Genomic DNA, 22,694 nt, shown 5'->3' on the forward strand with positions numbered 1-22,694 from the left:
AAATGGGGCAATTGTTTTTTGGAGAATTGCCAAAATGGAACATTTTAACATGTTTTAAGTTATGTTAAGATGACAAAACTTTAGTGTGAAGAAAAGACAATATGATTTTAATTTAAAGCATTGATAAAGTTTAAGTTAAGTTGACGAGACTTTATTCGGTACCTTTTAAATTGAAGTTGTGTTAAATTTTAATGACTTTAATTTAGTTTGATAGAAATAATACCAAATTTATATGACTTTGGTTTAAAATGTTTTAAAATAAAATTGTGTCAACTTAATATGACTTTAACTTTAAAATTGTTTTGAACTTAAAATTGTGTCATTTGGTAACACTTTTTCATAATAAAATCATATCACCTTCACACAAATTATGTATTTTTGTAATTTTTTAATAAAAATTTCTTCCGGTATTGTTAAAAAAATAAATTGCACAATGGTGTTTTCGCCAAATATGTTTGATGTCATCAAATAAAAAATGGTGTTAGGTATCTGTTTTTTTATTTATTTATCTTTTCATATTTATAAATAACTCGATGAAATCATTGTTCTCGTATCATGCACCAGAATCGCTCATCTGCCATAAATGGAAGAATAGAAACAAAATGTTAAAGTTATGAATAAAAAAGTGGGGCACAATGTCCATTTTTATCAGCTTTTTTCATCCCGAGAAGCAAGCAATCTCTTTCAGTTTCCGATTTCTTTAATTCTTCTAATGTTAATATATAAAACAATATTAAAAAAAAATTTCACTTCCATTCTCGGATTTAAATTTTGTTAAAATATTTTTTATTCCAATTTTCGTCAAGTTTTGTCAAATTAGTTCTAATTTTGTTTTTGTGCTTAAATAGGTCCTAATTTTAGTTAATTAGGTCATATTTTGCTAACACCATTAACGACCATGAACAATGAGTGTCACGTGTCATTTCGTGTTTAATTTTTAAAAATTTTTAAATGTCCACGTGTCAATCCAACCGCGTGTCATGTGTCAGAATCAATGTTTAATATTCAATTTGGTTTCTATATTTATGATTTTTGTTCAATTCAGTCCCGATTTTTGTTAACATGAAACAATTTTGTTGCTTTTCCAAATTGAAACTAAATTTAATTTTTATATTAAAATTCAAATTTTTAAATAAATATTTTTATATAATATATTAAAATTCACATCATTATCATTTTTATATAAAAATTAAATTTGATTTCATCTTCTATGGGGACAATATTGGTCAATTTTAATTAAAATTGAGACTAAATTAAACAAAAGTAACAAATATAGGGACCAAATTGAATATAAAATATTGACTCTGATACGTGGCACGCTGTTGGATTGACACATGGACATTTTAAAAAATTTAAAAAATTTAAAATTAAAAAATTAGTTTTTTTTAAAAAAATTACGAAGTGACATATGGCAATCACTGTTCATGATCGTTAATAATTTAAACGGTGTTAGTAGAAAAAGACGTAATTGAACAAAATTGACGAAAATTAGACTTATTTGAGCAAAAAAAACAAAATTAAGATTTAACAAAACTTCACCAAAATTAGGACAAAAAAGATATTTTAACCTTAAATTTTTTGTTCTCTTTTTCCTTTTTCTCTATTTTAATCTTTTATTCTTTTTCATTTAACTACAGTCTCTTCTAGCGATCTTGATCTACGTTGAAACATTGTGCTCTTTCTTTTTTTGGAATCATCAACAAGGAACATTGGTAACTCATTATTATGTGTCCTTCATTTTTTAACTATATTTGTTTAGGTCTTTTGTATATTTCCTTTCTTTACACGAATTGTTTTTTTGTATTTTAGGGGCTTTTTTTTAACAAAAAGAAACTTATTTCCTTCTGACCATAGTGATGAACATTATAGAGTTTGCTTTCTTCTCACCAAAACCTAAATTGTATGGATTTTATAAGTTCTCCTTTTAAGTCCTTTTAGATGATTTCACTTAAGAATATAAAATAATAATAATTTCATCTAATACTTAATCTCTATTATTTAGTTTTATCTACTTAGGTAGTTTTGTCCTTATCAACTAGTCAAGATAGATTATTACTTTTAATGAATTTAAATTGTTGGGGTCAACATGATTTCTTAGCTTTAGTTCTTATGATTAGTTATAGGAAACATATATAATTTATTTTTTATAATTTTCTTATAAATTTTCCATAATTTAGTCTCTATGACTGAAAAGAACTAAATTTAACTTAAAAAAAAAAATTAGTCTCATCATTTGAAACAACTTAAAGGGTTTATTGTTAGAGACTAATCTATAAATTTAAACAATATAAAATGTAGTTCATATATTTTAAATATTTTAAAAATTTTAAAAATTGAGAGCGTACTTTACTTTTAAAATTTTTTGCAAAACATTTAACGTCTACTGTTAAATATTTGCTTTTTTAACTGCAGATCGCTGTTTAATTTTTTAATTAGTCAATAGGTCTTCCTAAACTTTAGGTGCAAGTATGTTTGTTATTCACATTTCTTGAAATCATGGTGATGTGGTTACTGTCAGTTTTATTTTTTTTATTATAAATGTACTGCTGCTACGTTGAATGAAAGAAGCCCTTTCTTCACATCAGTCTCATTATACTGTACACTTTACCTTGCTCTGTTTTTTCCTTCTCCCGATTAAATCATTTCCATTTCAACTCCAACAATCTGGTATCCAGAGCTGTTTTCTTACGGGCCTGTGAAATAATGGACGCTGAATCAAATTTCTCCCAAGTAGCACCTTCGGTCTTTGACGGAGAAAACTACGATGCTTGGGGGGTAAAAATGGGGGCTTACCTAGAGGCTTTGGATCTTTGGGAAGCCATTGAAGAAGATTACGAAATCCTTCCGCTGCCCGAAAATCCCACTATGACCCAGATGAGAAGTTACAAGGAGAAGAAAACTCGGAAAGCAAAGGCGAAATCATGTCTCTTTGCTGGTGTTTTTGCAACCCTCTTCACTCGAATCATGACCTTAAAAACAACAAAAGAAATATGGGAGTATCTAAAGAAGGAGTATGCAGGGGATGAAAGGATTCGAGGTATGCAAGTGTTGAACTTGATGAGAGAATTTGAGCTTCAAAAGATGAAGGAGTCTGAGACCATTAAAGAGTACTCAGACAAATTGCTTGGCATTGTTAACAAGGTAAGATTACTTGGCAAAATTTTTTGGATTGCAGAATTATCGAAAAAATTCTTGTAACTGTGCCAGAAAGGTATGAGGCATCCATAACCACCCTAGAAAACACAAAGGATCTGTCCAAGATTACCTTGGCAGAGGTGTTACATGCTTTGTAGGCGCAAGAGCAACGGAGGCTTATGAGACAAGATCAAGTGGTTGAAGGTGCGTTACCGGCAAAGCATCACAGTGGAAAGAAAAAATTCAAGAAGCATAAACAAACAAGCGGTGAAAACACTACATACAAAGGCAAGTGCAAAAAGAAAAATTACCCACCTTGTGAGCACTACGGAAAATTCGGTCATCCACCATTCAGGTGTTGGAAAAGACCAGATGCAAAATGCAACAAGTGTAATCAGCTTGGACATGAAGTTGTAATTTGTGGAAGCAAACAACATGAAGTCAATGCCTAGGTTGTTGAGCAAGATGACGAAGATCATATTTTCTCTGCTTCAATTTTTTCAGCAAAGAGTAACTCTGAATGTTGGTTGATTGACAGTGGTTGTACCAACCACATGTCGTATGACAAAACTCTATTAAAGGACATGAAGCCTACTAAAGTCTCAAAGGTCAGAATAGGAAATGGTGACTATATTTCTGCAAAAGGAAAAGGAACCGTAGCAATTTTAACGAGCTCAGGTACAAAAATAATCTCCGATGTTCTTTATGTACCTGACATTGATCAAAATTTGCTAAGTGTAGGACAGTTGATAGAAAAGGGATTTAAAGTGTCCTTTGAACATCAAAATTGCCTTATCTCTGACATTGCTGGCCGGGAGGTTCTAAGGGTTAAAATGAGAGGTAAAAGCTTCTCATTTGATCCAACAGAGGAGAAGAATGTAGCCTATTACACTCAAGCCAATCTCACAGAACTCTGGCACAAGAGACTGGGTCATTGTCATCTTGAAAGAATGTTGAAAATACAGAAGAATGACATGTCTCTAGGTGTACCAACACTTTCTGAAAATCTTTCAAATTGTAATGCTTGTCAATTTGGTAAACAAAACAGAAAGTCTTTTCCCAAATCATCTTGGAGAGCCTCTCAAAAGTTGCAACTAATTCACACTGATGTGGCAGGACCTCAAAGAACACCATCACTACAAGGTAGTCTCTACTTGATTTTGTTCATAGATGATTTTACAAGAATGTGCTGGATTTTTTTCTTGAAATTCAAGCATGAAGTGGCTGGAGTATTTATGAAGTTCAAGAAAATGGTGGAAACTCAAAGTGGCTACAAGATTCAATTTCTAAGATCAGACAATCGGAAGGAGTATACATCAACAAAATTTAATCTATTTTGTGAAGAAGCATGAATTGCGCATCAATTGACAACTCCTTACACTCCTCAACAAAATGGGGTAAGTGAAAGGAGAAACAGATCTGTGATGGAGATGGCTATATGCATGTTGCATGAGAAGGAGCTACCTAAAACATTTTGGGCAGAAGCGGCTAATACAACAGTTTTCTTGCAAAATCGGCTTCCAACCAAGGCCTTGAAAGATAAAACTCCATTTGAGGCTTGGTATGGGTATAAACCTTCTCTAACCTTCCTTAAAGTATTTGGTTGTGTCTGTTTTGTATATATTCCTCAGGTTAAGCGTGATAAACTTTGCAAGAAGGCTACTCCAGGCATCTTTGTGGGTTACAGTTATGTTTCGAAAGCCTACAAAGTGTATCATCCTCAAATCGGAAAGATGACTATCACTAGAGATGTACATTTCAATGAAGGTCAGAAATGGGATTGGAAGAACTCACAAAGCACAATAGAATTATTTCCAATTATAGAAGATAATCATCATGGAGAACAAACCACAGAATTGTTGCAAGATGAATTGGAAGATGATCCTCCAATCAGAGGGACTAGGCTATTGTCTGACATATCTCAATCAACAAATACAAGGCCAGACTCGTGGTTAAAGGGTATGCACAAATCTTTGGTGTTGATTATTCTGACACTTTTGCTCCTGTGTCTAGATTAGATACAATCAGATTGGTGTTAACTATAGCTACGCAAAAGGGCTAGAAAATATTCCAGTTGGATGTCAAATCAACATTTTTAAATGGAGTTCTAGAAGAAGAAATATATGTAGAGCAACCAGAGGGATTCGTGAAGCATGGTGAAGAAGATAAAGTTTATCTACTAAGAAAGGCCCTATATGGCCTAAAGCAAGGTCCAAGGGCCTGGTACAGTAGAATAAATGATCACCTATTAAGCATAGGCTTTACAAAAAGCTTATCTGAATTCACTCTCTATGTGAAAGATAAGGGAAATAGTTTTCTCATAGTTTCACTATATATTGATGATCTTTTAGTAACTGGAGATGACACAAAGTTGATTGACAAATTCAAGCAAGAAATGATGCAAGCATTTGAAATGACAGATCTTGGTCTCATGACCTATTTTCTTGGAATTAAGATCAAACAAGGTGAAAATCAAGTGTTCATTTGCCAAAGAAAATATGCAAAGGAAATATTGAGGAAATTTCAAATGGATGAATGTAAAGCAGTTAGCACACCAATGAATCAAAGAGAGAAATTCATCAAGGAAGATGGTGCTGATAAAGTTGATGAAGGATACTACATGAGCTTGATTGGATGTCTAATGTACCTAACTGCAACAAGGCCAGGCATTATATTTGCTGTAAGTCTCTTATCTCGATTTATGCATTGTGCTAGTGAGGTGCATTTAAGAGCAGCAAAAAGAATATTAAGGTATGTGAAAGGCACTCTTGATTATGGTGTTAAATTTGAGAAGTGTACAAATTTCAAGTTGTGTGGATTTTCTGATAGTGATTGGGCTGGATCTTATGATGACATGAAAAGCACTTCAGGGTATTGTTTCAACTTAGGTTCAAGAGTTTTCTCATGGTGCACAAAGAAGCAAGAGATTGTAGCACAATCCACTGTAGAGGCTGAATTCATAGCAGCAACAGCTGCTGTAAATCAAGTTCTATGGCTGAAAAAGATTCTATATGATTTACACTTTGAGCAGAAAAATAAAATTGAGGTTTTTGTTGACAACCAGGCAACAATTGCAATTGCAAACAATCCAGTATGTCATGGGAAAACAAAACATTTCAACATCAAGCTCTATTTTTTGAGGGAGATGCAGCAAAATGGAGAAGTGAACTTAGTTTACTGTAAGTCTGAAGATCAGTTGGCTGACATGTTTACAAAGCCTTTGCCTATCAACAAATTTGAATAATTGAGAAAAAGAATTGGAGTGTGCAGCAGTTCCTAAAGCAAGGAGGAGTATTAAATATTTGCTTTTTTAACTGCAAATCGTTGTTTAATTTTTTAATTAGTCAATAGATCTTCCTAAACTTTAGGTGCAAGTATGTTTGTTATTCACGTTTCCTGAAATCATGGTTATGTGGTTACTGTCAATTTTATTTTTTTATTATAAATGTACTGCTGCTACGTTGAATAAAACAAGCCCTTTCTTCACATCAGTCTCATTATACCGTACACTTTACCTTGTTCTGTTTTTTCCTTCTCCCGATTAAATTATTTCCATTTCAACTCCAACATCTACAATCAACAAAAGAGATATTCGTGCATCGCTACTGGTTGAAAAAGTAAACTATATTCAATTTTAAAAACAAAATAAATATATAGATCACCTATGTTACTTAAGTGTTGATTAACATTTATAAAGAGAGATATACGGTGTTATCAGATAAAAAAGTTCACGTCGTAAAAACGAAGCACGAACTGGATAATGATGAAAGAACAAATTAGCTCTAGAAATAAAGAATTTGAAAAGAGGTAATAATGACATTTTTGGAAAACATTTTGCAAATGGCCAAGCAAACATAAAGTGGAATCGTCAGATGGTATTATTATTATTATTATTATTATAAAATACATTGGTAAGACTTCTTGAAAAAAGTAATAATAAAGTAATTAACGTACGTGCAATAAAAAGGCTCAATAATAATATAATTTTTATATTGGTTCATCCTAATTTAAACAACGTCTAATTTTTATGGTACCAATTGTTGTTTTACAGAATAATGTTAGGTAGCAAAACAAAACAGAGGAAATAAAATTCTGAAAGAGAAAGAATATACGAGTTGAAATAAAGGTGTGATCGTTATATATGCAGTAACAAGAAAACTAATTGAGATTCTGCTAAATTAATTGATTGTTATTATTCTCGTAATGTTTGGGAACATTTATTTTGACTAAAAAAATTGTTCAACAACTAAAAGAAAAATATAAAGTAAATAAAGATGACACGTGGAGTATGAAACAAATGTTTACCAATAATCCACCAATAATCCTTCAAATTTATCTAGGGATTTATATCTGCTTCTTTTTGAGCTTACAATTGAAAAAGGACGCTTGTTTCACTGTTCTATTTTTCTCAGCAATTATAGTTACAAGGTACGCCACCTTCATTATACTATTTTTGTTGTAATGAATACCAGGTGTTGTTTGGAGAGGAGTTGGAGATGACTATGTTTGAAATCAATTGCAATTACATTTTCCAAATGAAAGTTGTTTGGAATGTATTTATAAGGAAACCCTCGCCAACAAATCCATCTCAGTTGTTTAGAAATGTGCCCATAATCTCCACTAAGTTGTACATGATCAAGTTGTGGCAGTCTTAGTCTCTTCATTTTCTTGAAAGCAAGAGCTTCCAAGGAATCTCTATTGCTGGAATGCAGTTTCAGGGACAATCCCTCTATAGCTTCTGTCCCCTGTGACGGAATATAGCAAAGATAAACAATTGAGAAACCCCTAAATAGTTGTTGATTATTGTTGTTTAATGTTGAGTCTAACAAGTTAACAACACATGCATTACACTAAAAAAGAAACCAGTTTCAAAATCATATATATAAATAATGTTCTTACACTATTCTCTTCCAGTACATCTTGTACATCTTCCTGAAACCATAATCGACTCCTTTTCCCCGGTTCCTTTGGGTGCAATTCACGAATAAATTCTCTTCCCATGTCTCGTAACAAAGGATGCATTTCAAGTTTGTTGTTCCTTTCAACTTTTATGAGGCCACGTTCTATGAGAACTGTTATTCCAAAATCAGCATCTAGTTCACAGGCATTTAATATCTCTGTGACGTAGTATCTTTCTTTGCCAATAAAGAAACAACATACATCAAGAAATATATCCTTTTTTGTATCATTATTAAACCGTCAAAACTTATTTTCAATGCCGTTTGAACTTGATCCGCAGGAATTCTTTGTAGTTTCCACAATACACTTTTCCACACTTTTATTGTCCTATCACATAAATAGGAACCATGGAACTGAAGAGCTAGTGGCAGTCCTTCACAATAAGCAACAGTGTTTCTTGCAAGATCACTCCATTCTTCTCTTGGTTTTGCTTCTCTAAAAGCATGCCAACTGAAAAGCTCAAATGAATCATCTTCGTTCAGAAGATGCATTTTATAAACATAATCAACTTTCAGTAGGTTCAGCAAATGAATATCTCTGGTTGTGATGATCATCACAGTTCCTCGACCGAACCATTCACGATTCAGGCATAGGTTTTCTAATTGCCCAAACTCATTCACATCATCAACCACAATGAGCAACTTTTTTCGAGAAAGTCTATTCTGGATCATAGTTCTTCCCATCCCAACGCTTTCCACCTCCAACTTGGATTTTAGGACATCATAAAGAAGATTTTCTTGCAAATCAACATTAAGGATCTAATAGTGAAGGAGGATACCGAAATGATCTGTATACAAGAAACAAAGTTGAATACTTTAAGTAATCAGAAATGTTATAGATTATGGGGAGACAATAATATAGATTGGATACACAAGGAAGCTGAAGGTGGGGCTGGGGGTATTTTGACTATGTGGCACAAAAATATATTTGTATATGAGAGACACATCATCAGTAAGTCAACATAAAGGAAAAGAATGTTCCAATTATAGTAGTAAATGTTTACTCGTCGTGTCATTTAAAAGAAAAGTTAGGAATGTGGGATGAAATAGTCACAATTAGACATTTAGAGGTCTGTAAGACATGGTGTATATTGGGGAACTTTAATGCAGTTAGAAAAAAGGAGGAAAGAAGAGGAGTAAACATTGATGGTAGCAATAAAAAGGAGATTTCAAAATTTAATAAATTTATTGAAAAAACAGAGATGTTTGATATACCACTTGTTGACTGGAAATACACATGGTACATACCAAATGGAAGTGCTAAAAGTAGAATAGATAGAATTTTAACTTCCTTTGAGTGGCTTGAACAATGGCCAGGATGCAAACAGCACATCCTAGATAGACAGGTTTCAGATCATTGTGCCATTGTACTAAGAACATCAAAGGTAGATTGGGGCCCAAAACCCTTTAGATCTTTAGAGGTTTGGAATAGTGAAAAAGGATTTAGTGAGTTCGTGAAAGAGCAATGGAATAATGACATTGTGGGAGGGAATGGCATGGTGGCAGTAAAAGAAAAATTTAAAAGGTTGAATCAGGACAAAGAATTGGAATAAAGAAGTTTTTGGTTTTATAAAGACAAAAGAGAATGACATAATTAGGAAAATAGGAGAGCTGGACAGGTTGGACGATGACAGTAATTTATGAGGTAAGCAAAATTGAACGAATGGAGCTCCTTAGCCAACTTAAGTTGATAATCTTAAACACGAATCGGTTTTGCAACATAAGTCTAGAATCAAATGGTTAGAACAAGGGGGGATTCTAATTCTAAGTATTTCCACTCATTGATCAAATGGAAAAGAATGAAGAATGAGATTAAAGGAGTGGAAATCCAATGGGTATGGAAAGAAGATCCAACAGTTGTTAAAGAAGTTGTTAAAGAATTCTATGAAAACAGATTGTCTGCAACAGATGGATTAAAACTTAGGTTTGACAATATTGTATTCACGGAGTTAACTATGGAGGATAATAACATGTTAACTAGATGTATAGAGGAATTAGAAATTAAGGATGCAGTGTGGTAGTGTGGGAGTTTAAAGAGCCATTTCATAATTTTAAAGAAACATTGGGACATTATAAACATGGAAGTATTGAATGCAGTAAACTATTTCATAATTAACGGAAATATACCAAGGGGGTTGTAATGCATTGTTCATCACTTTAATGCCTAAATCCCAGAATCCAATAGGACTGGATGAATATAGACCTATATCTTTGGTAGGATGTGTTTATAAGATAATATTCAAAATCCTATCTATAGAGTGAAGAAGGTGTTGCCTAACATAATTGATGCTTCACAGTCTGCATTCATCACTGGAAGAGGACTACTTGATAATGTCCTGGTGGCTAATGAAGTGGTGGAAGAGATAAAACGACGGAAGAGAAGTAGGGTAATAGTAAAGGTGGATTTTGAAAAGGCTTATGATTATGTAAGTTGGGAGTTCCTCTACTACATGATGAGTAGAGTAGGTTTCTATAATAAGTGGATTATGTGGATGAAGGGCTACCTAGAGTCATCTACTATTTCAGTGTTGGAAAATGGAAGCCCAACTCAAGAATTTAAACCTACAAGAAGGCTGAGACAAGGTGACCCCTTAGCACCATTCTTGTTTCTTATAGTGGCAGAAGGTTTAGCTGGATTGGTTAGAAATTCTATAAGGAAACAAGTATACAAAGGATTAAAAGTAGGAAAAAATAATGTTGGGGTTAATTTATTACAGTTTGCTGATGACACACTCTTTGTGTGTGAAGCAAACCTCCAAAACATTATGGCTATAAAGAGTATACTTAGATGCTTTGAAATGGGTTTAGACCTTAAGGTAAACTTTCATAAAAGTAAGATCGGAGACTTAGTTGTAGACAAAAATGTTATACAAAGGTACTCTAAGGTCTTAAATTACAATAGTTTTAATCACCCGTTTCGTTACAAAATCTCAATTGGGTCCTCAACTTCAAAGTTATCTCAATTGGGTCTTATTTTTTGAAAATTTGTTCCAATTTGGTCTTTTTCGTTAGGGCAACATTGAAGACGTTTAAGGTGTACCACGTGTCAGCTCGTGATTTTTTTAATATTTTTTAATATTTTTAATATTTTTAATATTTTATTTTTTTACTTTTTTTTTCCTGAAAAAATAACTGACACGTGTCAAATTAGGGTTTTGCCACGTGTCAACTTGTGATTTTTTTAATTTTTAAACTTTTAAATTTAAAAAAGAAAAATTGCCACATGTCAAAATATGATTCTGCCACGTGTTAATTATTTATGTGAAAAATCTCGATTTAGTCCCTGTATTTGTTATTTTGTCTCAATTTAATCCTAATCTCTTTTTAAACTGAAGTAATTTCATCTCTTCCAAATTGAGACCAAATTTAACTTTTATATTAATATTATAATGATATTTTTATTATAATAAATATGTTTAACCAAATTATTTTTATTTAAATTTAAATTGTGCATTGAACTTAAAGTTGTTTAGAAATTATTAAAACAAATTTTTTAAATAAAGTCTCACAAAATTTGTCATTACCGCCCTACCTTTATACTATTTCTCCTTCTATAGAGAACCAATTTGTGTATGCAAGACAATCATAAAACTGCAAAGAAATTTTCTCTGGGGATGGGGTTCAGAGGGCAGAAGAATAGCCTGGGTAAAATGGGATAACTTATGCAAACCTAAAGAAGAGGGAGAGTTAGGAATAAAAGACATTAGATTGTTCAACAAAGTCCTATTAGCTAAGTGGAAATGGAGATTACGTGTGGATGAACAAGGATTATGGAAAGACATTAGAATCAAAATATGGACCTTGGAGAAATTTAAATGGAAATTTCAAAAAAAATATGGGTCTTTGTGGTGGAAAGATTTAAGTGAAGTAAGTGGTGAAGGTCAAGAAGGAAGATGGTTTGATCAAAATATTGAGTGGAAAGTTGGATCAAGGACTAAGATCAAGTTTTGGGAGGACATGTGGAAGGAAAACCGCTACCGGTTTCCACGGCTAGCAATGATAAAGGGAGAAATAGCGGTGGAAGGAAAAGACCAATGGATATGTTCTGCAGAAATCCAGCCGCTGCGATAGAGAAGAGAAAAAAAGAAAAACTAAGGCAAGCTAACATCAAAGAGGCATGTGACAAAATTTAAAGGCCTCGGTTCATCATTATATTGCTCGATTTTGGTACCAAGCAGGCTTGTCATTCAACCTTGTGAAATTGAAAAGTTTTCAAGATATGATTGATGCCATAGGTGCTTATGGACCCAATTTACCCGCGCCTAGTTATCATGAAATCAGAGTTCCACTTCTCAACAAGGAAGTTGAGTACACTGAGAAGTTGTTGCAAGATCATAAATTGCAGTGGAGCAAACATGGTTGCTCTATTATGTCAGATGCATGGACTGACCGAAAGCAACGATGCTTGATTAACTTTTTGGTGAGCTCCCCTGCAGGGACAATGTTTTTCAAGTCCATTGATGGTTCAAACTTTGTGAAGACATGAGAAAAACTATTTCAGATGCTTGATTCCCTTGTGGAGGAAATTGGAGAAGAAAATGTTTTTCAAGTTATAATAGATAATGGGAGCAATTATGTGTTGGCTTGTAAGTTGTTAGAAGAGAAAAGACCCCATCTCTATTGGACTCCTTGTGCTGCCTATTGTATAGATTTGATGCTTGAAGATATTGGAAAGCTTCCTTTGATAAAGAAGACAATTCAAAGAGGAATTAGTCTTGTTGGCTTTATCTATAGCCATTCTAGTACCTTGAGTTTGTTGAGACAATTTACAAATAAGAGGGAATTAGTAAGACATGCAGTTACAAGGTTTGCTACCTCCTATTTATCATTACAAAGGTTGCATCAAGAGAAGGAAAGTTTGAGAAAGATGTTCACTTCTGATGAATGGAGCAATAACAAGCTATTAAAGGAAGCCAAGGGGAGGGAGGCTACAAAAAATGTTCTTATGCCTTCATTTTGGAATCAAGTAGAATTTACTCTCAAAGTCATGACTCCTCTTGTTCATGTGCTTCGTTTAGTTGATGGGGAAAGAAAAGCTGCTATGGGTTATATATATATATGAAGCAATGGAGAAAGCTAAGGAAACAATAGCAAAGTCATTCAACAAGGATGAAAGTAAATACAATGATGTATTTACAATTATTGATAATAGATGGACATGTCAACTTCATCGCCCCTTGCATGCTGCTGGTCACTTTTTGAACCCAGAGTTCTTTTATTCCAACCCAGACATGGAATATGATTTGGAAGTTACAAATGGATTATATGATTGCATTAGGAGGTTGGTGCCAAGTAAAGATATGCATCAAAAATTTTTAACTGAGTTGCCTCTTTATAGGAGTGCAAATGGACCCTTTGGTGATGATTTTGCCAAAGAATCAAGGAAAACCACAGCCCCAGGTGAGACACTTAAACACTTTTTAAATTGTGCTAAGATATAATGGTTACATTCTAAGCTACTTTCGTTGCTTGTGTAGCTCAATGGTGGAAGAATTATGGACATGCAGCTCCCAACTTACAAAAGCTATCAATCCATATTTTAAGCTTGACATGTAGTTCATCGGGATGTGAGCGCAATTGGAGTGTTTTTGAGCAAGTAATAAGACAACTCATTTCATTATTATATTAGTTTGTAAGTTGTAGAAAGAAATTAATTTACATATTACTTATTCACATTGCAGATTCATTCAAAGAAAAGGAATAGACTGGACCACAAAAGGTTGCATGATTTGGTTTACATAAAGTATAATCAACAACTTGCTTAAAGATACAATATTAGGGATGAAATAGACCCAATTCTATTGAATGACATTGATGAATGTAATGAGTGGTTAGTGAGAGAAGTTGATGATGATAACGATAATGAAGAGGGAGGTAATGATTTGGTTTTTCATGATGATCCCAATCTTAATTGGGCAACTGTTTATGAAGCTTCAGGTATTGGAGAACCAATAGTTTATACAAGGAGACAAGCAACTAATAAAATAAAGCAACCATCAAGTGATGGTATTGTTATTGGATCTTCCCATGCTTCTAAGAAAGGCCCAGGTGCAACTCCAACTCCAACTCCAACTCCAACACCAACTCCAACTTCAATACAACCTAAGAAGGGTAAAGAGAGGGCTCAAATTCAAGTTCAAAATGAATTGCATGATAGCTCTGATTCTGAGTTTGAAAGATTACTTAACTTTGACAAGAGTCTCTCAGAAGGGGAAGAGGAGGAGGGATATGCCCCATTGGATGATGACATTGAAGACAATTATGTAGGAGTTGAAGAAGAACATGATGATTAGAAAGAAACTTAATACATACATTTAATGATTTGTTGCTATTTTATGTTTTGAACTTTAAATATGTAGTGTTTTGATATGATGTTATTATTAATTGAATTTTTATACATAGTATCATTACTTTTTCATTAAAATTATATGTGGTGGTATTATATTTTTTTATCGCAATACTTCCGCCATAACCAGTTATGGTTTCCGTTATAACTTTATAAAGGTTTTTGAGATCGTCGATATTTTCCATTATCCGATATCAATAACACTGCACGTGGGTAGGAGATATCCCATTAAATGTTAGATTCCCTAGGCTATATGCTAACTCTTATAATAGAGAACAAACATTAGTTGAGTTAGGGAGTTGGATTAGTAACAATTGGGACTCGGAACTAAGTTGGAGGAGAGAACTGTTTGTATGGAAAAACCCCAACTAATAGAATTCATGCATATATTAACACACAACTCATTACATATAAAAGGAGATGATACATGGGTTTGGAAAGATGTGGAAGGGGAGAAGTATACAGTAAAATCTACTTATAGAAAATTGCATAACACATTTATAGGGGAACTTTATGATATGTTCAAGTTATTTTGGAGTATAAGAGCCCACCCATCTGCACAATATTTTTCTTGGAGGGTAATCTTAAATAGGGTGGCAACAAAGGATAACCTTAGGAGGAGAGGAACAACATTACAAGACACCTTTTGCACGTTATGTGGGTTGGAGGAAACCGTAAGCCACTTATTTTTTACATGTAGCATTGCCAACAAGGTATGGAATATGTGCAATAGATGGGTAGGTGTAAGCACTACACACCATAATCAATCGTGTGTTCATTTCCAAAATTTTTCCATGTTGTATTTTAACAACAAAGGGGAACAATCTATGGAAAGGATTATGAATTTCTGTCATATGAAACATTTGGAGTCATAGGAATAGAGTTGTTTTTAGGCAAGGAAAAGTTGATGCAGAGAAAATTTTCACTATGGCACAATTGAGAGTGTGGACATGGATGAAACACAAATCTCCTACTGTGAAGTTCTCGTACGTAGGATGGCTTCAATGTCCAATTGAATGCATTAGACTAACCTGTAATAGGAAGAGAGGGAAGGGTATATAATATATGAGAAATATTTGTGTGTTTGTATCTAAATTTTGTGTAGGTGCTTGAAGCAAACACTGTGGAAAACAAAGTTTTATACTCACTGTGAAGGTGTACAAAATGGTTCTGAAAGCTACTACGGGAAAGGGAGTTGGATTGCAGTGAAAAACCTTATGTGAAGAATAGAGCAGCACTCTAATATGTGTTGGATAAATGTTATGATGTGTTTTTGTTGTAGTTCTTTGTTGTTTAGTGCATTCTTCTACATAGAATTTAGATTGTCTTTTTTAATTTTTCTGCAATATGCAAGGTTGGGTTGCTTTATTTCTTAGTTGATGTTATGTTGGCAATATGTGGGGTTGGGAAGATTTTTAGTTAATGTGTAGGTTTGGCAGAGATGTATTTGTGTGGCTCTTTATCTCTTTTCCTTTTGTAAATATCATGTATAAGGGTTGGAGTACCCCAAATACTTCATTTATATATATTTATAATTTTATTTGCTGAGAAAAAAAATATATTGAGATGTATTTGTGTGGCTCTTTATCTCTTTTCCTTTTGTAAATATCATGTATAAGGGTTGGAGTACCCCAAATACTTCATTTATATATATTTATAATTTTATTTGCTGAGAAAAAAAATATGTTGGGGCTCGCATTGCTACAGAGATAATAATCTGCCAAGGGAATTAAAGAATTGGAGAAGGTTTGTTTACATTAAACACCTTTCCTGTGTGTTTCTTGCACATTTGTTAATTTGTTTTATTATGTCTGCTGTAAGAAATCATTTAGTTTTTAAATGCTTGTCAAGATAGTTACACTCGAGATATATTCGGACTCAAAGGAGATACACAATTGTGGAATCGTAATATAAACCGTAAGATTCTACAAGATATATAAAATTCACATATATGCATATAGCATAACATAATAAGAAAAAAAACCCATGTAACACAAGTGTTTAATTAAACTTAAATTTATAATCATAGATGAATAAGTATCTGAAAGTAAATGACTAAGCCCCTGTACAAAACTCAGAAGTCATAGATGACAAACAAAGAAACTTAAAATAGTGTAAGACTAGATCACTAAAATAGATCAACCCAAATAAAATCATAATCACGCAAGAGATCCTGATTTTGTCCATATAAAGAGAACCAATGAACCTCACAAACAGAGCAGAAAAAGCAGAGGAACCAAATTACTTGGAAGATGATCCTACTACTTCCCATTCAGAAGAATGAGAGGCTATACAAGTAGTCTTCAATATAGCTGCAGAAGCCGATACATCTACTGAGGTGTGCACACGCCTTTTGTTTTCTTAATCTTCATCAAATCTTCATTTGTGGTGCAATGGAAATAGCCATGTTATTAATCACACAGAATGGCTTGTTGAGTGTACAGGTGCCAGATTACTTATGTTGCAGAATCACACTCGACATTTTTCATGATCCCGTAATCACTCCAAGTGGTCTTACATATGAGAGAGCAGTGATTCTTGAGCATCTTCAGAAGGTAACCTGATTTTCTTGTTTCTTCTTATTGAATGTTTTCCATTTCAATGAACCCCATGTGCAATCCTTCAACATTCTTATACGAGTTCAAATACAGGTGTGATCGTTATAATTCTCAATATATATGGACGGCCAACTTACAATACTTGCAGTAACAAGAAAACTAATTGAGATTCTCCTAAACCAATTGATTGTTATTATTCTCGTAAAGTTTCGGAACATTTATTTTGACTAAAAAACATTATTCAACAACTAAAAAAGAAAAATATAAAGTAAATAAAGATGACACGTGAAGTATGAAACAAAATGTTTACCAATAATCCTTCAAATAAATCTAGGGATTTATATCTGATGCTTTTTGAACTTACAATTGAAAAGGGCGCTTGTTTCAGTGTTCTATTTTTCTCAGCAATTATAGTTACAAAGGATTCCACCTGCACTATATCTTATTCAATGGGTCAAGCTTCAAACAACCAGAGAGAATGAGAGTTTTTAAAGATCTCAACTTATATATCTCTCTTGGAAGATAGCTTAGGCCTATGCAGTCCTTCAAATTTATCACTACTATTTTAGAGAGATATCCAATGGATGGGTGTACCTTACACAAACATGCGCAATCTTTTAGAATGAGCTGTTCAAGACTTGGAAGTCCTGAAAAGTCGGGTGTTTCTCTCAAGAACTTGGAGTGACTAAGATTAAGGAATTTTAATCGCTGTAACACCTACAAACATAGTTTTTCGACAATAGATTAGGAAAGAATATAAAAAAGAAAATCTGAAGGTTATAACATATGAGTTTTAAAAGAAAAGGACATGTAATGAATACCAGGGGTTGTTCCCAGAGGAGTTGGAGATGACTATGTTTGAAATCAATTGCAATTACATTTTCCAAATGAAAGTTGTTTGGAATGTATTTATAAGGAAACCCTCGCCAACAAATCCATCTCAGTTGTTTAGAAATGTGCCCATAATCTCCACTAAGTTGTACATGATCAAGTTGTAGCAGTCTTAGTCTCTTCATTTCCTTGAAAGCATGAGCTTCCAAGCAATCTTTACTGCTGGAATGCAGTTTCAGTGATAATCCCTCGACAGCTTTTGTTCCCTGTGATGAATATGGCAAAGATAAACAATTTAGAAATCCCTAAATAATTGTTGATTATTGATACTTAATGTTGAGTCTAACAAGTTAACAACACATGCATTACACTAAAAAAGAAAACACTTTCAAAAGAAGTTTCAAAATCATATAAATAATGTTCTTACAGTATTCTCTTTCAGTACTTCCTGTACGTCTTCCTGAAACCATAATCGACTCCTTTTCCCCGGTTCCTTTGGGCATTCTTGACAAATAATTTCTCTTCCCATGTCTCGTAACAAAGGATGCATTTCAAGTTTGTTGCTCCTTTCAACTTTTATGAGGCCACGTTCGATCAGAATTGTTATTCCAATGTCAGCACGTAGTCCACAGCCATTTAATATATCTATGACATAGTTTCTTTGTTTGCCAATAAAGAAACAACATACATCAAGAAATATATCCTTTTCCGTATCATTTAAACCGTCAAAACTTATTTTTAATACTGATTGAACTTGATTCGTGGGAAATTGTTTTAGTTTCGACAATAGACTTTTCCACACTTCTATTGTCCTATCAAATAAATGGGAACCAAGGGACTGAAGAGCTAGTGGTAGTCCTCTACAATAATCAACTATGCATCTTGCAAGGTCATTCCATTCTTTTCTTGGTTTTGCTTCTCTAAAAGCATGCCAACTTAAAAGCTCAAGGGAATTATTGCTTCTCTACAATAATTAACTCTGAGTAGGTTCAGCAAACGAACATCTCTAGTTGTAATGATTATCACAGTTCCTTGACCGAACCATTCACGACACCCGCACAGGTTTTCTAATTGGCCAAACTCATTCACATCATCAAGCACAATGAACAACTTTTTCCGAGAAAGTCTATTCTCGATCAATGTTCTTCCCATCCCAACGCTTTCCACATCCAACTTGGATTTTAGGACATCAGAAAGAAGATTTTCTTGCAAATCAACGTACCTTTCATTTTCTGAATCCCAAGCTTCACTAATATTCTCAATAAAACTCTTACCAATGAATTGATGATAAGTTCGATTGTAGATGGCTTTGACTAAGGTTGTTTTACCCGATCCTCCCATTCCCCATATTCCTATCACACACACTTTGGTGGATTGATTTTCAATACATTTAATCACGTCTCCACGGGAGACTCTAATCCAACAGGATATTGGGTAACAAACAAGTCTTTATAGTCCAGTAATGTCGTAACGCGGCTAACAATTCGCTCTACAAGTTTAGCATCATGCCTTCAAGATGAATGATGATGTGTTACCAAAATTAAATTACAACCTTAACATATGCTTCTGTCTCTCTCAAAAAAAAAAAAAAAGTGGAATGATTCATTTGTTTACCTGAAATCTCTGACATCCCAACCAGTGATACCTGCAGTTGTGGTGAGCGCACGGGTCCAGCTGGACAGTGCATGTTCCACCTGTTCTCCTGAGTAGCTTTTGTGTGCAGTTTCTTCCAACGCTTTTCCAAAATCATCCTTCTGATCACGTACATCCAATGGGTCAATCTCGTAAAATACGGGCAGAACTATTTGGCCAAATGTTTCGTGGCATTCGATGATTTTTTCAAGCTCAAGAAGACAACAAGCAGATTCAGTGTATGATTTGGAGAAAACGATTATTGTAATCTTAGTGCCTCCTATTGCGCGCATCTGCTCTTCCAGCTTCACTCCCTCGAGCAGATTCTCCTGGCTAATAAAAGTTTTGACTTGAGCTTGTAAAAGGGCAGAATGGAGATGAGAAACAAACTTTCTACCGATGTCTTCTCCCCCAAAGTTGATGAACACATCGTGTTTGAACACCGGTTCTGATTTTAAGAAGGATGATGGTGATGAAGAAGAAGAAGCAGCAGCAGCGGCAGCGAACCCCATCGAGGAATTGAAGTGAACTCTTCAAAGGTAAAGCAATAATGTTAAAGATTAGATTAAAATACTTTCATTTTCTGCGACATTCGCGTTAAATTTTTAGAAAGACACTAAGAACTGCAATTATTCACTTCCGATTTCGAGAAAATTTTCAAATTACTTTTTTTATTAAAATATTTACGTTGTTCAATTAAAGAAAGATTAAAATATTCTTTCGTCCATGTTTTTGTTAAAAAATCTCAAATAGGTCATAAGATCTTTTTTAGTCTTAATTAGGTCCATATAATATGTAACAATTAGGCCTATTTCGTTAGTATGGTGTTAACGGTGTTAAGGATATGTCACGTGTCAGCTTCTCATTTTTTTGAATTTCTTTTTGAATTTTTTTTTGAATTTTTTTTAATTTTTTTAATTTTTTTTGTAAATTATTCATGCCACGTGTCACATCAATATTGTGCCACGTGTCAAGTCAGTAAGGTAACACGTGTCAAGTCATGGTTTGAATCTCAATTTGATCCATATATTTGTTATTTTAATTATATTTCAGTCTATTTTTTTTTAATTTTTAATTTCATCTTCTCCAAATTAAGATCAAATTTAACTTTTATATAAATTTTATAATGATATTTTTATTAAACATTTTAATAATATTAAGTTTATTTTATATTTTGTTTTAAAATTTTAAAATATTTATTTTAACTTGTTACAAAATTCTTTTAAATAATTTAAATACAAATCTTGGAGTTGGTTTAAAATTAACAATTTTATAAATTTAAATATAAAATTTTAAAATAATTTTGTAAAATATTAAAATAAATATATTTAAAAAAATTTTAAAAAATGGATTGAAATATAATAAAAATAATAAATATATTTTGAAATGTAATTCAAAAATTTTAAAATTTTTTTTTTAAAATTTGTCGTTGTTCACATTATTTCATATCTTTATTGATCTTTAAACAAGGAATATGGGAAATCCTAGGCCAGTTTCATCCCGCATTCCTTTCATAGTTCTCTTGTAATATAGGATATTCACTTATGCTAATTACGGAAAGAGAAAGAGGGATCAATTCCTCTTGTGGCAACAACTTAAGGTTCAAACAGTTTGCAATCTCTAGATTTTCAAGAGAGAAGAGATGTTTAAGTCCCACACCATTCAAGAAAGAAATGTCTCTTATGCACAGTGACACAAGAGAAGTTGGATGCAATTGTTTTCCCAATTTAAGGGTTTTTTTTTTTTGTTTTGTTATTTAGTTTTTGAAAACAATTTTTGTAATCAATTTTGAAGAACAGTTTCTGAGAATAATCTGAAAAAAAATTGTATGGTAATTCTAATTTCCAGACGGAGAATAAGCTGTCAAAATACTTTGCGAAAGGTCAATATCAACCGTCCTAGGCGGCAGCAGTTGTGACATCTCATCCAACTCATTTGGACAGTTTCCCATTCAAAGAATGCTACAGCAGGAAGTTAAATAAGTCAAGAAGAAGTTTAAAGAGGAGTTGAGTTAGTTACCAAGGAGCATATGTAATTAGAAATACATTGTACAAGGTTGTTTTCAGAATTTGTCTATTAGAAGTCTTAGCTGGTTCTTTTCTATAAATAGGCTGAAATAGATAGACAAAAACATCACATACACGCACACACACACATACAATAAGTGATCATTTTACCTTTAACTCATGCATTTTAGCACTTGTCTTGATTGATCGTATTGCGTATGCTAATATTTTACTCCCTTTTACCTAGAATTCATTGAAAACATTTGGATATAAATATGTGTGGTGAATTACTGAATGCATTTCTGGATGAATTTCTGCAGATTTAGAAGAACCAGAGTCTTGCAGCTTGAGCCCTAGAATCACAGCTCGAGCATTGAAAGGAAGTTTCAAGAAGATTCAAATTTTGTTTACGCAGCTAAAGCAGAGAACATGGTGCCTTAGCAATGCGAAGGAGACTTCACCATGAAGTAATCTGAAGCACCCAATTCTAGAGCTCAATCATGGAGGAAACCCACCATTGAAGGAAAGCTTCTGAGTTGAACATTACAAAAATGGTTTAAGCTATGAAAAAACCTCCGTGGAAGGAAAGCTCACAAGATAATTCACCATGTTTGGAGTTGCAACCAAAGACCCAAAACTCTATAAATTAAGGGCTAGGACCCCTGTTTTGATATCCATAATTCCATATCTAGGTTCTTAGTCTCTTTTTAGAGTCTCTCTCACTTCACTTGTAATATCTCTTAGATTAGAGATGAAGAATGGGTAACAGCTCCTAGGTTTAATTGTTAGAATCATCATGAGTTGCTAAACTTGTAAGTGATGAGATTGGATGTATCTCTTTGCACTTATGTACTAGTAATATTTTATTGTTTTATTTAAGTGTTCTTTCATGTCTTAGTGATTCAATTCACATTTCACGTGTGATGGAATGATCAATCATCCATTATATAACTCGAGTTATGTGAAAGCTAATTTGTCTCACAAATTCAATTGAATCATCTAATGTTGTTAGGTGGCAGACATGCATTTATATGCTATAGCTCGTTAAACAGTCTTGATCTTAAAGCAAAAGTCTTTTCATTTCACTAGAACGTGGAGAATTCACCCTGCACTAAAATGCTATTAGGTCTTAGGCTGAACAAATGGGTCTAGGAATACACTAGTGTACTTCTAGGAACAATGAATGAGCCTTGTTAATCCAATAAAATAGTAACCGTGTATAGGAACA

General features: G+C 33.3%; 3 protein-coding genes and 1 long non-coding RNA gene across 4 annotated transcripts; 1 reads left to right on the forward strand and 3 right to left on the reverse strand.

Moving 5' to 3' along the window:
• Window positions 1-7,577: 7,577 nt before the first annotated feature.
• On the reverse strand, window positions 7,578-8,777 carry LOC114166984 (TMV resistance protein N-like). Its single transcript, XM_028051872.1, has 3 exons — window positions 8,441-8,777; window positions 8,035-8,270; window positions 7,578-7,880 (listed from the first exon to the last, which is right to left on the reverse strand). The coding sequence occupies exons 1-3, from the start codon at window positions 8,775-8,777 to the stop codon at window positions 7,578-7,580; spliced, it is 876 nt and encodes a 291-aa protein (XP_027907673.1).
• A 7,717-nt stretch (window positions 8,778-16,494) lies between these two features.
• Window positions 16,495-19,169, reverse strand: LOC114166985 (TMV resistance protein N-like). The gene is made up of 5 exons (XM_028051873.1): window positions 18,918-19,169; window positions 18,256-18,792; window positions 17,819-18,094; window positions 17,603-17,714; window positions 16,495-16,502 (listed from the first exon to the last, which is right to left on the reverse strand). Exons 1-5 carry the CDS (start codon window positions 19,167-19,169, stop codon window positions 16,495-16,497), a joined length of 1,185 nt encoding a protein of 394 aa, XP_027907674.1.
• LOC114167162 (disease resistance protein RLM3-like) lies at window positions 18,286-20,042 on the reverse strand. Its single transcript, XM_028052151.1, has 2 exons — window positions 19,443-20,042; window positions 18,286-19,337 (listed from the first exon to the last, which is right to left on the reverse strand). Exons 1-2 carry the CDS (start codon window positions 19,970-19,972, stop codon window positions 19,223-19,225), a joined length of 645 nt encoding a protein of 214 aa, XP_027907952.1. The 5' UTR covers window positions 19,973-20,042; the 3' UTR covers window positions 18,286-19,222.
• A 1,538-nt stretch (window positions 20,043-21,580) lies between these two features.
• On the forward strand, window positions 21,581-22,062 carry LOC114165719. Its single transcript, XR_003599766.1, has 2 exons — window positions 21,581-21,682; window positions 21,787-22,062. It is a non-coding gene; the product is annotated as an uncharacterized LOC114165719 (long non-coding RNA).
• The last annotated feature ends 632 nt before the right edge of the window (window positions 22,063-22,694 follow it).

This window comes from Vigna unguiculata, chromosome 10, assembly GCF_004118075.2.
Source record: "Vigna unguiculata cultivar IT97K-499-35 chromosome 10, ASM411807v1, whole genome shotgun sequence".
In the NCBI taxonomy this organism is placed as follows: domain Eukaryota; kingdom Viridiplantae; phylum Streptophyta; class Magnoliopsida; order Fabales; family Fabaceae; genus Vigna; species Vigna unguiculata.